Here is a 16167-nt window from a genome sequence, read left to right as displayed (position 1 = left end):
CCAAGAACACTGGAGCGGGTAGCCTACACTTTTCCAGGGTATCTTCCTGACCCAGGAATTAAACCAGGGTAGCCTGCAGTGCAGACAGATTCTTTACCTGCTGAAATACCAGGGAGCCCCAAATAGGTACTTAATTGATGCTCAAAAAACGCTGCTTAGATAAATGAATAAATGATCTTTTACCCCTGCTCTATTCTGAAATCTGCTCTTTCCCTTTCAACTTCTTACTGTTTACTGTTTGCCTTCCCCTACCAGAAAATAAGATCCATAGAACACAGACTGCTGAGTTTCACTCCTTAATGAATTTTCAATACCTAGAACCCTGCTTAGAACTGACAACTCAGACATGGTAAATGTCAGTAATATCTGTTGAATGGATGTGTGGAAAGGTAGACTTCCTCCTCCTTTGGCCCATATCATCCTGTCTTTTTATGGTATCACCATATTTTTCTCTGATGCTGATCTCAGTAAGTTAACGTTCAACAATGCTGTGATGTGGGCGAGCACTGACAGCTCTGGTTTCCTGAGTTAAATGGTCACTTGCAGCTGGATGGTGACTGGAGGGGGAATCACAGGAATGCTGTCTCCAGGAAGGAGGCAGTGATGGTTGGCACAGGTGGCCTGTGGACTCTACACCCCACAGCTTTGTCCAGGACCAGGAGAACCATGCCTTGAGGCTATCTGTGCTCTGTGCTCTTCATAATGTTTTTTGGTTTTAATATTTTTATTTATTTGGCTGAGGCAGGTCTTAGTTGTGGCACAAGAGATCAGCATGTAGGATCTTTAGTATCTTTAGTAACAGCGTGCAAGAGCTTCAGGCGAAGCATACAAACCCTTAGTTGTGGCATGTATGATCTAGTTCCTGGCAAGGGATTGAACGTAGGCCCCCTGCATTGGGAACGCAGTCTTAGCCACTGGACCACCTGGGAAGTCCTGGTGCTCTGTGCTCGTGACTTCCATGTCACACTCACCTCCCCTTCACCAGAATGCAGCTCTTAATGATAAACAGACAATGGCTTATAATAATCACTAGCTTTATTTCCTTAGGAGGCAATTTCCTTTTGTCACAACTCTTCTATTTCAAATCTATTTTTCCTGTCACTAATGAAAAGATAACAATCACATTCCCATTAAGGAAAATGGATAGAGGGTAAAAGTCACCATTCCAACACAAGTATGGTTGGAATTTTATGTTTTCCCCTTTTCTTTTGTTCCCCCCAAGAGTATATGATATATGCTTATCTAGTTTGTGTTCTGCGTTTTTCACTTAACATTGTATCATGCTTATAACAGAATGATCTTTCCATGCTATGAGACCTCATAACCATCTATTTAAATATACTCTACACACTGAAGGATGTTCAAATACATTATTCATTTCACTGTCAGATATGCCAAACAAAGTCATCTAAAGAATTTGAAAGATAAAAACTCAAGGAACCTAAATATTTTTGACTGTTAAATGTCAAGCTTAAAAAAATAAACCTCTGGAATTCCCTGTCAGTCCAGTGCTTAGGACTCTGCACTGCGCTTCCACAGCAAGGTACAGGGGTTCATCCCCTGCTTGGGGACCTAAGATCCCACATGCCACACAGTACGACCAAAAAAAAAAAAAAAATCTCTAAAAGTATATGGAGGGCAACACATGAAAAAATGGTCAACATCATTCATGTTCAAGGAAATGTTCCCCAGTACATTCCAGCTAGACAGGGAAAGTTAAAAAGATCAGCAATGCCAAGTGCTGACAAGAATGCAGAATAGCTAGAATTTTCATACATCATTAGTGAGATTAGCAAATGGTATAGCCACTGAGAAAATAATGTGATAATTTCTTACAAAGTTAACCATGCATTTGCCATGACTTAGCAATTCCAATGCTGGGCATCTACCCAAGAGAAATGAGAGCATATGTCTGCTAGACCCCTATGTGAATATTTACAGCATCTTAACTTGTAACAGCTAAAAAGTGGAAACAGCTCAAATGTCCAACTGGTGGATGGATATACAGAGTATGGTACATCTGCACAAAGAAATGGGCTTCCTGGGTGGCTCCACGGTAGAGAATCTGCCTGCCAGTGCAGGAGACTTGGGTTCAATCCCTGGGTCAGAAAGAGCCTCTGCAGGAGGAAATGGCAACCCACTCCAGTATTCTTGCCTGAGAAATCTCATGGACATAGGAGCCTGAAGGGCTACAGTCCATGGGGTCACAAAAGAGTCAGACATGACTTAGCCACCAAACAACAAAACAACAACAAATACTCCTCAACAATAAAAAGCAAAGAATTACTGAAAAATGCAACAACAGGATGGATCATAAAACATTATGCTATTGTGAGGTCAGACACAGAAGGCTGCTCCCGACTGTTTTTACTCAAACACTTCTGACACCAAATGTGTGGGTTATTTTCACACCAACAACCACTTTGCCAATTCTCCAGACACCAAGTGGGTGTCCTACAGTTCAATTCAACTCTGACATAAAGTACCCAGAGTTAACATCAGATTCCACAGATTTAAAGGCTTAGTCTCACAAGACTGCCTTCACTTCAGATTCCATTCTCAAGTCCCAGGTTGCCACCTGTACTTGTGACCAATCAGCTATAAATGGGGAGTTCCCATGACTCATTTGTCAAGGTTGATAATTTGCTGGAATGGATCACTGAACTCAGGGAAACACTTCGTTTACATGCAGTGATTTATTATAAAGTATACATTTCAGAACAGCCAGATGGAAGAGATTCATAGGGCAAAATATGGAGGGGAGGAGTGGCAGGGAGCTTCCATGCCTTAGCTGGGCACACTACTCTCCCAGTACCTTAGGGTACTCACCAGCCAGGAAGCTCTCTGTAGTTTAGGGGGTTTCATTACATAGGTGTGATCGATTATTTTATTGGACATTAATAATTGAACTCAGTTTCCAGTCCGTCTCCCCTCCCCAGAGGTCAGGGGATGGGGCTGAAAGAGCCAACCTTCTAATCATGCCTTGGCCTTTCTAGAGACTAGACCCCATCCTGAAGTTAGGAAGGGTGTCTCCAGCCACCAGTCACTTAATTAGCGTGGAAAAGAGACTCTTATCACTCCCAAGGTTCCAAGGGTTGTAGGAGCTGTATACCAGGACCTGAGGATAAAGATCAAATATATGCTATCATGCCACAGTTACATACTATGTCATTCCATACAGACTTCCCAGGTGGCACAGTGATAAAGAATCCACCTGTCAATGCAGGAGATGTAAGAGATATGAATTGGGTGGGGAAGATCCCCTGGAGGAGGGCATGGCAACCCACTCCAGAGAATCCCATGGACATAGGAGCCTGGTGGCCTATATAGTCCATGGGATCCCAAAGAGTCGACACTGCTGAGCATTCAGGCATAGGGGAAGCAGGTACCAGGTGCTTTAGTTAAGGATAGGATTGATTGCAAAGGAGCAGAAGGGAATTATCTGGGCTGTTCGAAATATTCTACATTGTAATGGTAGTTATTTGACAAAAGAAATTTGTCAAAATTCATTATACTTTATAAAAGGAGTGTGAACAGTATATAGACATACCTTAATACATATGACTTCAAATAAAAGCTATTTCCTTCTGTCACCTTTTGCAAATGTCCTTTGCCCCTAAAAAGTGTGACTGTAAGTGGGTGTAAAGGAAGGAATAAAAGTTCCATCAGTGAACAGCTGGTCTGACTTCTACACAAGTGTCCACTGTCCATGGTAAGCACCAAGAGCAGAACATGATTCAGTAGTATTTTTCATGTATCTTTGGTCCAAAGCTTCTGTTTCTCCCTGATTTTAGCCTTGGAGTTCCTCCTCTTTGGGTCCTTCTGCTGTGCCTTTCAGTTCTGGAGACTGAGCAGCTTGAATAACTTCCTTTGGTTCCATCTCTTTACTTTCCTTTTTCTGTTTCTCTTCTGCCTTTTGTTCTTCAGCCTCAAGTCGGTAATTGAAGCCCATGCCGATGAAGAGATAGATGCCAGAGACAATAAGGATTGTGCCACATGCCCAGTACGTGTATTTATAGTCTCCATATATGTCATTGAGACGTCCTAAGGATGTCCAAAAAAAAAAGTTATGTGGGTGAACAATTATACCCTTTCCCAAATAAAGGTTAAGGATCCTTTCAAAGAGCCCATAAATGGCATATTAGTCTAAAAAGAAACTGCTCAAAATTGTATGATCTTTTGTTTATGATGTAACACTGATTTTGGGGTGTCCCTGCACATTCTGTTATCTTTAGCAACTTGAAAATAATTAAATCTTGGCAAATTTGAATTGAGAAAGTCCTGGAGATCACCTGGAATCAATTCTCTCAATATCCAATGAAAAAATTTGCTCAAAAGAGGTTTAGGAGTCTTGCCCAAGGCCACAGAGCTAATTCCAGTCTCCCAGGCCAATGCACTTTTTCTGACATCAGCATTTCCCAAAGAGTGTTCCTGGGAACACTCACCCTCTGCTAAAACATTAACTAACAGCCATACTTTCCACCATTCTAACCTCAAAACAGGAAGATTCTATCATCATTCCCACTGTATAACATAAAAACTGAAGTACAGAAACTTTAAGGAAGTCATCCAAGGTCACAAAGCTTTAAGTGAAACAAGTTGGCTTTAAACCCAGGGAGTCTGACTCTGAGGCGTGCACCCATAACCTCTTTGCTTCAGGCTACCTCCCTAACATTTGCACAGTCAAGTAAATTTGGAAATGACATATCATAGTCTTTTCTATTCAAGTTTTTATGAGGTCTGATATTAAAGAAACTTATTTAATCCTCGTTATAGTAAAATTTATTAGCAACTCATCAAACTAGTATTAAGAAATAAACTTTGGAAAACTTGACACATATAAAGGCTATCATAACCAATTCAAATATGATTCCATATGGTTTTCCAATGCAGGGCATCACTCACTCAGCAATACTTAGTTTCTATATATCAATACAGCCCTGGGTCTGCTAAGCCCTGAGTTAAGAGACAGCAAAGGCGAAAACAGTTCAGTGGAGAAGAGAAATGTTAATTCAATAACCACACAGACTGTGACAAGTGCTACAGGTGTGTTTGAAGGCAGATAATAGGGGTTTGGGGCTAGCAGGGAGGGTCAGGAAGGCTTTTTTAAAGTGTAAACTTAACCAAGACTTACAGGAGGATAAGAGTTAATCTAGGAGAAAGGAGATGGGAAAAGGATCTGGGCGGAGAACAGCCAGTGCCAAGGCAGGTGGTATGGGGAAACACCAGGCGTGAGAGGGGACGCACAGAGAGCAAACTGGGTGGTAGGAAATGAGGCTGGAGAAGGTGGGCCAGGCCATGCAGGAACCGGGAGCCACAGTAGGGAATTTCATCTTCACCCTAAGAATGCGGAAGCAACTGGAGTGTCCTAAGAGACTGGAGAACAGCTAGAGTGGATATGGGTAAAGTCAGAAGGCTACTGATAGAAGATCAGAGACCAGGATAAGAGCGGTAGTAGTGATGGAGGAAAAAATGAGCGGCTTAGAAAGAGATTTAGGAAGCAAAAAAGAACAGGATTTGGAACCTCCTTGGATACACTGGGTTGGCCAAAAAAGTTCATTTGGGTTTCTGTAAGATCTTATGGGGGAGAGAAGGTGGAAAAGTTTTGACAGGTCAGTAGTGGGTCTTTCATTCTGCGTCCTTCTTAACTTTATAGGGCATAATCTCAAAAACATGCACCACATCCAGAAATGCAAATTATTGTTGTATGTTGTATTACCGATAATTTAAAAATGTAAACTGCTTAGCACTGACTGAGAAAATAATACCTCAGGTTTTATGGTCACTTCTTAGCTATGTGATCCTGGGCAAGTTATTTCACTTTCAAAAGCCTCTATTTCTTTAAAGTGGGAACAATAATAGTCTGACATCATAGTCTTGCAATATATGACAGAATATAGAAATGATTAGGACAGTCCCTGGTATACTGTGAGCCCTCATCTGGTACCTATTGTTATTATTTTAAATATTACTTTTGAAATAAATTCCACAATTAAAAAGAAATCACCAACAGTATTTTAAAGGTGGTTATACATTTTTCTACAATAAATGTTAGGATTTTTTTAAATCAGGAAAATTATTAGAAATACTTAAATTTATAATAGCTCTTTATTCCTCTTTCAGCTTGAGGATTCACTTTAATTCAGTTCTATAAGTATTTGAGCAATTATGCTGTGCCAAGCACTGTGTCAGCCCTGAGGGTACAGAAATGAGGACTATCAAGCAGCCCTCTGACTTCTGCTTTCCATCACCTTCCCAATCTTCTCTGCCTGTTTTATGTTAATAGAACCATAGAAATTGGGAGACATACTGTACCTAAAACTGGTGGTCCCAGGAGGACAGGACAGCACTCCACAATGGTCACCAATCCCACAGCACTGGAGAATCTCTCGGCTCCCACAAGGTCCATCAGCGTTTCAAACAGTACGGCACCAAACCACCCAAAAGCAAATCCAAGGAATCCCGAGTAGACACAGAACCCTATGTAGCTGGAAGATAAAGGTACTAGCATATGACATACTCCGTTCACGGTAATAGAAGCAGCCAAAAAGTACTGAATCCGTGGTCTTACCCACTTTGTGTTGGCTACAAATCCCATACAAGGTCTGGCTACCATGTCAACAAAAGCCAGAATGGAAAGAAGGAAGGCAGCCTTCTCACCAGAGTAATGTTGACTCTTGGCGTAATTGCTAATAAAGACTAAGGGCGTAGCCACCCCAAAAGACATGATCACATTCCCAGAGAGGTACAGCAGGAAGCCTCTGTGCTTCAACAGGGATAGGTCCAAAAGTTTGTTAACTTTTTGAAAAAGTGATTGTTTCTCCTTTGGGGAGTTTCCGCCATTAACTCCTGTCTTTGGATTACCTGCCCCCTTGTTTGTATCACATTTTCCAGCTTCCTGAAGGAATTCTTTAGACTTCTCTTTCTCTGTGGTGGTTGGCTTGGGCCCTATTGGTCTCATCAGGGCTCCAGCCACACAGCAGTTTAGTAGGAGGCCCCCCAGAATTAGGAAGCTTCCTCTCCAGCCAAAGGTAGCAAAAAGAGCCTGGTTGAGGGGGGCCATGGCAGAGAGGAACACAGGGCTGCCTGCCATGGCTAGTCCACTTGCTAATGGCCGCTTCTTGTAGAAATACTTGCCAATCATGGTCAAAGCTGGATTGAAGTTGAAGGCAAGCCCAAGACCTGGAGAGAGGGGAGGAAAAAAGAATCACATACTATCAGAAACATATTTGGAAATGATTAACTAGGGAAAGAATTGACATGGAAAGAGGTCAAAATCATGAGAGGCTATTATAACTAGTGGGTCATGAAGTGGACTATTATCAAATAAATACAGACATAAAATCTCTTTATGCAGCAAATACTAGATTTATACACACACACATGCGTGTGTGTGTGTGTGTGTGTGTGGCATGCCATGTGGTTTGCAGGATCTTAGTGCCCTGAACAGGGATTGAACCCATGCCCCCTACAGTGGAAGTGTGGAATATTAACTGCTGCATCACCAGGCAAGTCCCTAAAAAATGTATATTATTAAAAACAATTCTTTTCACTTTAGCAACGAAAAGAACAATAGAGATTCTTTGTCTAATTTCATAATTACAAATGTATTAGAACTATTGGAAAAGGATAAATAATTGGTGGGCCTACCCTCACAAATAAATAAACATATTGTACAGCTACAGTAATAGAACAGAACACTTACTCAAAATTGAAAAACTGATTTCTAAAAGTGGGAAGAAAGTCCAGAAATAGAACCAAAAGATACATTTAAATTAATAGGGGAAAAATGGATTTTTCAGCTAATGGGGTTGGGACAGTAACTATGCTGATAACCTTTTAAGTGGTCTTCCAATCTTGCTTTTCTACTAGGTAAACCAGGTTAGGATGCTTGCCCATTTCCATCTCTCTAATGACTGCCTGTCCATAACTTTTCACTCTGGATTAAGAAGTCCTATGACTTGGCTCACACCTACCTCCCTGCCCTCACTTCAGTCTGTTCTTTTTGTGCAAAGTGGAACTATTACTCCAGGTTTCCACAGAGCCTTCTTCTGGCTATCATTCAGATCTCAACTCAAAATCACAATCTCCTTCCCTTTAGGGAATATTTGATCCTTCTCTATCAAATTCTGTTTTAAGTCTTTGCAAAGCACTTATTACTACCTGAATTTTTCTTATTTATTCACTTATTTGTTGGCTTGTTTATTGTCTGATTCCCTCCACTAAAGATCAGGAATTTTGCTTGTCATGTTGGTCTCCCCACAGAGCTTGAACCAGTGCCTGGCATATAGTTGGGGACTCAATGAATAGTTGCTGAGTAAATTAATGACATGAAATAATGAACAGGTTGAATAACCACATGGGAACAAATCAAGTTCTATTCCTTCTTTGTGTTATTCAGATATTCCAGATGAATTAAAATATTTAAATATTTAAGAGTTTAATGCAGTAAAAGTATAGATTTAAAAAGATCAGATCAGATTAGATAGTCGCTCAGTCATGTCCAACTCTTTGCGACCCCATGAATCGCAGCACGCCAGGCCTCCCTGTCCATCACCAACTCCTGGAGTTCACTCAGACTCACATCCATCGTGTCAGTGATGCCATCCAGCCATCTCATCCTCTGTTGTATCCTTCTCCTCTTGCCCCCAATCCCTCCCAGCATCAGAGTCTTTTCCAATGAGTCAACTCTTCGCATGAGGTGGCCAAAGTACTGGAGTTTCAGCTTTAGCATCATTCCTTCCAAAGAACACCCAGGGCTGATCTCCTTCAGAATGGACTGGTTGGATCTCCTTGCAGTCCAAGGGACTCTCAAGAGTCTTCTCCAACACCACACTTCAAAAGCATCAATTCTTCGGCGCTCAGCCTTCTTCACAGTCCAACTCTCACATCCATACATGACCACAGGAAAAACCATAGCCTTGACTAGATGGACCTTTGTTGGCAAAGTAATGTCTCTGCTTTTGAATATGCTATCTAGGTTGGTCATAACTTTCCTTCCAAGGAGTAAGCGTCTTTTAATTTCATGGCTGCAGTCACCATCTGCAGTGATTTGGGAGCCCACAAAAATAAAGTCTGACACTGTTTCCACTGTTTCCCCATCTATTTCCCATGAAGTGATGGGACCGGATGCCATGATCTTCATTTTCTGAATGTTGAGCTTTAAGGCAACTTTTTCACTCTCCACTTTCACTTTCATCAAGAGGCTTTTGTGTTCCTCTTCACTTTCTGCCCTAAGGGTGGTGTCATCTGCATATCTGAGGTTATTGATATTTCTCCCTGCAGTCTTGATTCCAGCTTGTGTTCCTTCCAGTCCAGCATTTCTCATGATGTACTCTGCATATAAGTTAAATAAACAGGGTAACAATATACAACCTTGACGTACTCCTTTTCCTATTTGGAACCAGTCTGTTGTTCCATGTCCAGTTCTAACTGTTGCTTCCTGACCTGCATACAAATTTCTCAAGGGGCAGATCAGGTGTTCTGGTATTCCCATCTCTTTCAGAATTTTCCACAGTTTATTGTGATCCACACAGTCAAAGGCTTTGGCATAGTCAATAAAGCAGAAATAGATGTTTTTCTGGAACTCGCTTGCTTTTTCCATGATCCAGTGGATTTTGGCAATTTGATCTCTGGTTCTTCTGCCTTTTCTAAAACCAGCTTGAACATCAGGAAGTTCACGGTTCACATATTGCTGAAGCCTGGCTTGGAGAATTTTAAGCATTACTTTACTAGCATGTGAGAGGAGTGCAGTTGTGTGGTAGTTTGAGCATTCTTTGGCATTGGCTTTCTTTGGGATTGGAATGAAAACTGACCTTTTCCAGTCCTGTGGCCACTGCTGAGTTTTCCAAATTTGCTGGCATGAGATTTAAAAAGATAATTACCTATTATTAGTATTATATCAGGTCCTGCAGGTGGGGCTGTAAATTATTAAAACCTTTCTAAAAGAGTACTTGACCAATCGTATCAAAAACCTTTTCTTCCCCCAGCAATTGCACTTCTACAAATTTATCGAAAGAAAATTATCCTTTTCAAAGATGCATACAGAGGCACTATCATACAAACACTGTTTATTAAGAGTGAAAATACAAACAATCTAAATGTCCTTCAATTAAAGTGAAATAAATTATAGTACATCTATCCAGTGAAAAATAATAGCTGCTAAAGTATATTTACTGAGATGGGGAAACTCTTAATATGTACATGATGTATTACTAAGTAAAAAAAAAACTGGTTACAAACATTTCACATAATCTGGTCAGTTTTCATTCCAATCCCAAAGAAGGGCAATGCCAAAGAATGTTTAAATTACCGTATAATTGTGCTCATTTCACATGCTAGCAAAATAATACTCAAAATCCTTCAAGTTAGGCTTCAGCAGTACATGAACTGAGAACTTCCAGATGTACAAGCTGGGTTTAGAAAAGGCAGAGGAACCAGAGATCAAATTGCCAACATTTATTGGATAATAGAGAAAGCAAGGGAATTCCAGTAAAACATCTATTTCTGCTTCATTGACTATGGTAAAGTCTTTGTGTAGATCACAACAAACTGGAAAATTCTTAAAGAGATGGGAATACGAGACCACCTTATCTGCCTTCTGAGAAACCTGTATGCAGGTCAAGATGCAACAATAGAACTGACATGGAACAACAGACTGGTTCAAAATTGGAAAAGGAGTATGTCAAGGCTATACACTGTCACCCTGCTTATTTAACTTACATGCAGAGTACATCATGCAAAATCCTGGGCTGGATGACTCAAAAGATTGAATCAAGATTGCTGGAAGAAATATCACAATCTCAGATATGCAGAAGATGCCATTCTAATGGCAGAAAGCAAAGAGAAACTAGAGCCTCTAGATGAGGGTCTTACACCTCATCTTTCACCTCAGCCAGAGTGAAAAAGCTGGCTTATAACCCAACATTCAAAAGACTAAGATCATGGCATCTGGTCCCATCACTTCGCAGCAAATACAAGGGGGAAAAGTGGAGACTGTGACAGATTTTATTTTCTTGGGCTCCAAAATGACTATGGAACGGTGACTGAAGCCATGAAATTAAAAGATACTTGCTTCTTGGAAGGAAAGCTATGACAAACCTAGACAGCATATCAAAAAGCAGAAACATCACTTTGCTGACAAAGGTCCGTATAGTCAAAGCTATGGTTTTCCCAGTAGTCATGTATGGATGTGAGAACTGGGCCATAAAGAAAGCTGAGTGCCAAAGAATTGGATGCCAAGGATATCAAACCAGTCAATCCTAAAGGAAATCAATCCTGAATATTCATTGGAAGGACTGATGCTGAAACTGATGCTCCAATACTTTGGCCACCTGATGCAAAGAGCCAGCTCATTGGAAAAGACCCTGATGCTGGGAAAGACTGAGGACAGGAGGAGAAAGGGGTAACAGAAGATGAGATGGTTAGATGGCATCACTGACTTAACGGACAAGAGTTTGCACAAACTCTGGTAGATAGTGAAGGATAGGGAAGCCTGGTGAGCTGCAGTCCATGGGGTCACAAAGAGCTGGACATGACTTAGTAACTGAACAACAATATCCCTTTAAAAAAATTTTACTTTTATTGGAGTATAGCTGAATTTTGTTAGTTTCAGGTGTACAGCAAAGTGATTCAGTTTTACATATACATATATTCATTCTTTTTAAGATTTTTTTCTCTTACAGGTTAGCACAGAGTACTGAGTAGAATTCCTTGTGTTATTGTCCTTGTTCATTATCTTTATTAAATATAGTAGTGTGTGTATGTTCATCCCAAGCTCCTGATTTATCCCCTACCCCTCAACATTTCCCCTTTAGTCACCATAAGTTTTTTCCAATATCTATAAGTCTGTTTCTGTAAATAAGTTCATTTGTATACTTTTTAAAAATTAGATTCCACATATAAGTGATATCATGACATTTGTCTTTGACTTACTTCACTTAATCTCATCCCTTTTTGTTCTAAAAGTTCTATGTGTATAGAAGAATTTTTAAAACAAAAATTTTTGTTTTATTTTTAGAAAGGATATAGAAAACTGTAGAAAAATCATATAGGAAAACTATAGAAAAATCAGTGGATATGGCATCAAAATGTTTTTTAAATAAATCTTATTGGAGTATAGTTGATTTACAATTTTGTGTTAGTTCCAGGTATACAGCAAAGTGAATCAGCAAAGTGAATCATTATACATGTACACACATCTACTCTTGTTTTTTTTTTTAAGATTCTTTCCCATATATGCCATTACAGAGTATTGAGTCGAGTTCCCTGTTCTATACAGCAGATTATTATAAATTATCTTCTTTACACATAGAAGTGTGCATATGTCAATCCCAATCTCCCAGTTTATCCCTCACCCCCCATGTTATCAAAATATTAATGGTAGTTTTCTCTGAACTGTAGAGCTCTGGATGTTGACAGTATTTATATTCAGCAGTTCTGTTTTTTAAATTTAGCTATTAGAAATGGAGTTTTCCCATGTGTGCCCCTTATCCTTTGAAATGTATCTGGCTTTTCTATCAGAAAACTCTTTCTGTGTATCTGACATTCTCTCTTTCTCCAATTTGAGCCAGTGTCTTCTTAGGCAGAAGGGGAAATGAGTGGTTAATGACCTCCCTTTCAACAACTTTTTACCTATCACTGCTATCTTCTTTATAAAAACAAAAAAAAAAGAAAGAAAAAGAATTCTCTTTCACTGTATTCATTCAATAAAAAATAATCACTCATTAAGTGTGATGACTTTTACACTTAATGTAAACTTTCTTTAAAGACTGCTTTTCTAATACTATTAAATTAATGTATCAACAGCTCTAAAACATGGTGACCTAGTAATTTTCTAACAAAGAACTTTCATTTTTCAAAAGAATTGGCAAATGGATGCTATAAATAGTCCACAAAGAAATTATTGCCTGAAAAGGCATTAGTACAACTCACCTACAATAACTCCGATACAAAGGTAAAGTTGCATCACAGTGCTACAGAAGGAAGCTGCAATCAAGCCACAGCCTGACAAGCAGCCACCAAGAATCATGACGGGGCGACTGCCATATTTATTCACCAGGACACTGCTGATAGGACCTACGAGAGAACAGACAGGTTAGTAACAATATAGAGGAGAAGCCCTCCCATCCACACCTGCTCATGCCATTATTGACATGACAGTGTGCTATCCCAGAAAATAAACAGATAGAAGACAGTGCTAAAGAATATTGCTTTCTATCTTTATTTCAGAGTCACAGGTTTGTCTAATGGAAAAAAATATATAGTGTTGATTATACATCTTCTATATACCTAGGACATGTTAGATGGGTTTTAACTGAAGTATGAAAGACCATAAGCTAACTCTTTTAAGGCAGAAGAGGCTGCAAGTACCCTGATTATAAGTGCTTATAGGATTCTTCATATATCTAGGATATCATCCACATATATATAGCAAGTTCGCTTATTTTAAATTTTTTTTAAAATATTTTAATTTATGTATTTGGTTGCTCGGGGTCTTAGTTGCAGCATATGAACTCTTTAAGTTGTGGCATGTGGGATCTAGTTCCCTGACCAGGGTTGAACCTGGGCCCCCTGCCCTGGGAGCATGGCGTCTTAGCCGCTGGACCACCAAGGAAGTCCTTGTTTTAAAATTTTAGATGGAATTTAAACATACACGACTGATGAGATATATGAGCTAGTCTGATCATACTTCTGACTTAAGGGCATATTTACTACAAACTACCTAAAATATTGTTTCTCATAGAAAACAACAGGCCTACAAAATAAGAATGCCTACCATCACCACTTTTCTTCAACATTATACTGGAGGTCCAAGCCAATGCAGTAAGACAGGAGGGGAAAAGGTATAAGAAAAGGAAGAAACCAAAGTATCAGTATTTGTAGAAGATTTGTTTGTCTATCTAAAATTTTTGAAAAAGAAATCTACCAATAAACTACTGGAAGTAAGAGTTTAGCAAGCTTACAGGATATATGATTAAAGTACAAACATCAATTACCTGTCTATACCCAGCAGCCAACACAAAACATATTTTTAAAGAAAGCTATCCTTTATAATGACACTGTTTTATATTATAACTGACCCAACAGAGCACACGATTGCTATGTAACTTTCATTGTTAGAATGAAAAATATGATTCTAATCACATAACTCCAACAACTAACATTTCAATTATTTTTACTGATAAAGATATCAAGAGCAAAAAGTACTTAATATAGAACTTCTGTCTACCCACTGAAAGTTAAAAGAGCAAGCCTTCATGGGTACTTACCTCCAGCATACATGACAGCAAACACGATGGAAGATAACCATGACACTTCGCTGGTGCTGGCTTTAAATATTTCTCCAATTTCTTTGTAAAATACACTAATAGATTTGCCAAATGCACAAGCGAAGCCAATGGAAATGAAAGCTCCAAGTACCACTGCCCACCCCCAGCCTCCATCTGGTGGGGTATATCCAGCCGGACCTCCATTTGATGGTGGCATTGTAAGTAAAGATGAATTCTAAAATCCAGTTCAAATTCAGATATCTAAAGGGTATGAAATAAAAACAGTACAGAACAAGCAGATTAATACCAAAGCACTTCCAGAAAATCCCTTACATTTATGAAATAAATAAATAAAGGCATATAGCCTAAATTTTCTAAATAAAAGGTCAAACATTAGATTCTCATTTAATGGGCTGGAAAGTTATCTCAGTAATGTTTATTTTTCATCCAGACGCTTAGACTTAAGTTTTTTGTTGTTTTACTATTATGTGACTAGAAACTGAAAGTGAAGTCGCTCAGTCGTGTCCGACTCTTTGCGACCCCATGGACACCAGGCTCCTCCGTCCATGGGATTTTCTAGGCAGGAGTACTGGGGTGGGTTGCCTTTTCCTTCTCCAGGGAACTTCCCGACCCAGGGATCGAACCCAGGTCTCCCACAATGTAGACAGACGCTTTACCGTCTGAACCACCAGGGAAATCTCCATATGTGACTAGAAAGATTCCTAAATGATAGCTAGCCAATACAGTTTAAATCTGCAAAATGAATCCTGATATCAGAAACTAGTAGTTTTAAACCAAAGATTTCACTTTTTCTTAAGCCCCAGCATTAGTGAAAAACATAGCTAGAAAAAGAAATTTAATATGATTATGAATTACCAGCAGGTGGGAGAAGTTGAGAGCAGATTTTACCAGTCTAGAGAAACTAAGTTCTCCTTGGATTTACTTAAACCGGATTCTATTTTATGTCAAGACTAACAACAACGATATGTTATCATACACATTTCTGGCTACCCTAACATTACCTGGAGAGATCTAGTACAGTATTGATACTGTATAATAACAATATGATATAAATGATATAAAATGGTTAACAATAACAATATCACATTTTCTATAAAACTCCTAGAGGAGAACATAGGCAAAACACTCTCTGACATACATCACAGCAGGATCCTCTATGACCCACCTCCCAGAATATTGGAAATAAAAGCAAAAATAAACAAATGGGCCCTAATTAACCTTAAAAGCTTCTGCACCTCAAAGGAAACTATTAGCAAGGTGAAAAGACAGCCTTCAGAATGGGAGAAGATAATAGCAAATGAAGCAACTGACAAACAACTAATCTCGAGAATATACAAGTAACTCCTACAGCTCAACTCCAGAAAAATAAATGACCCAATCAAAAAATGGGCCAAAGAACTAAATAGACATTTCTCCAAAGAAGACATACAGATGGCTAACAAACACATGAAAAGATGCTCAACATCACTCATTATCAGAGAAATGCAAATCAAAACCATTATGAGGTACCATTTCACACCAGTCAGAATAGCTGCGATCCAAAAGTCTACAAGTAATAAATGCTGGAGAGGGTGTAGAGAAAAGGGAACCCTCTTACACTGTTGGTGGGAATGCAAACTAGTACAGCCACTATGGAGAACAGTGTGGAGATTCCTTAAAAAACTGGAAATAGAACTGCCTTATGACCCAGCAATCCCACTGCTGGGCATACACACTGAGGAAACCAGAAGGGAAAGAGACACGTGTACCCCAATGTTCATCGCAGCACTGTTTATAATAGCCAGGACATGGAAGCAACCTAGATGTCCATCAGCAGATGAATGGATAAGAAAGCTGTGGTACATATACACAATGGAGTATTACTCAGCCATTAAAA

The 16167-nt window shown here is 39.4% G+C and overlaps 1 protein-coding gene across 3 annotated transcripts; it reads right to left on the bottom strand.

The window, feature by feature from the left end:
* Positions 1-2689: 2689 nt before the first annotated feature.
* LOC129656094 (monocarboxylate transporter 1-like) lies at positions 2690-14525 on the bottom strand. 3 transcript variants are annotated; one of them, XR_008716189.1, is made up of 5 exons: positions 14271-14525; positions 12934-13077; positions 6316-7182; positions 3551-4044; positions 2690-3118 (listed from the first exon to the last, which is right to left on the bottom strand). XR_008716189.1 is itself a non-coding variant. In XM_055586872.1 (4 exons), the coding sequence occupies exons 1-4, from the start codon at positions 14485-14487 to the stop codon at positions 3791-3793; spliced, it is 1482 nt and encodes a 493-aa protein (XP_055442847.1). In that variant the 5' UTR covers positions 14488-14525; the 3' UTR covers positions 2690-3790. The 3 variants fall into 3 exon arrangements, 2 of the variants coding, with proteins under 2 accessions (XP_055442847.1, XP_055442848.1); XM_055586872.1 differs by having other exon boundaries at positions 2690-4044; XM_055586873.1 differs by lacking the exons at positions 2690-3118; positions 3551-4044 and having other exon boundaries at positions 6352-6488; positions 6865-7182.
* Between the last annotated feature and the right edge of the window lie 1642 nt (positions 14526-16167).

The sequence above is a fragment of the Bubalus kerabau genome, chromosome 6 (assembly GCF_029407905.1).
Source record: "Bubalus kerabau isolate K-KA32 ecotype Philippines breed swamp buffalo chromosome 6, PCC_UOA_SB_1v2, whole genome shotgun sequence".
NCBI classification, from domain to species: Eukaryota; Metazoa; Chordata; class Mammalia; order Artiodactyla; family Bovidae; genus Bubalus; species Bubalus kerabau.
This window is presented reverse-complemented; position numbering and strand designations above follow the sequence as displayed.

Coding starts and splice junctions, on each gene's coding strand:
- LOC129656094 (XM_055586872.1), bottom strand. CDS start 14,487: ATGCCACCATCAAATGGAGGTCCGGCTGGATATACCCCACCAGATGGA. Junction 13,078..14,270: donor TGCTGTCATGTATGCTGGAG/GTAAGTACCCAT, acceptor GTTCTCTCGTAG/GTCCTATCAGCAGTGTCCTG. Junction 4,045..6,315: donor CCTGGGACCACCAGTTTTAG/GTACAGTATGTC, acceptor GGACATCCTTAG/GACGTCTCAATGACATATAT.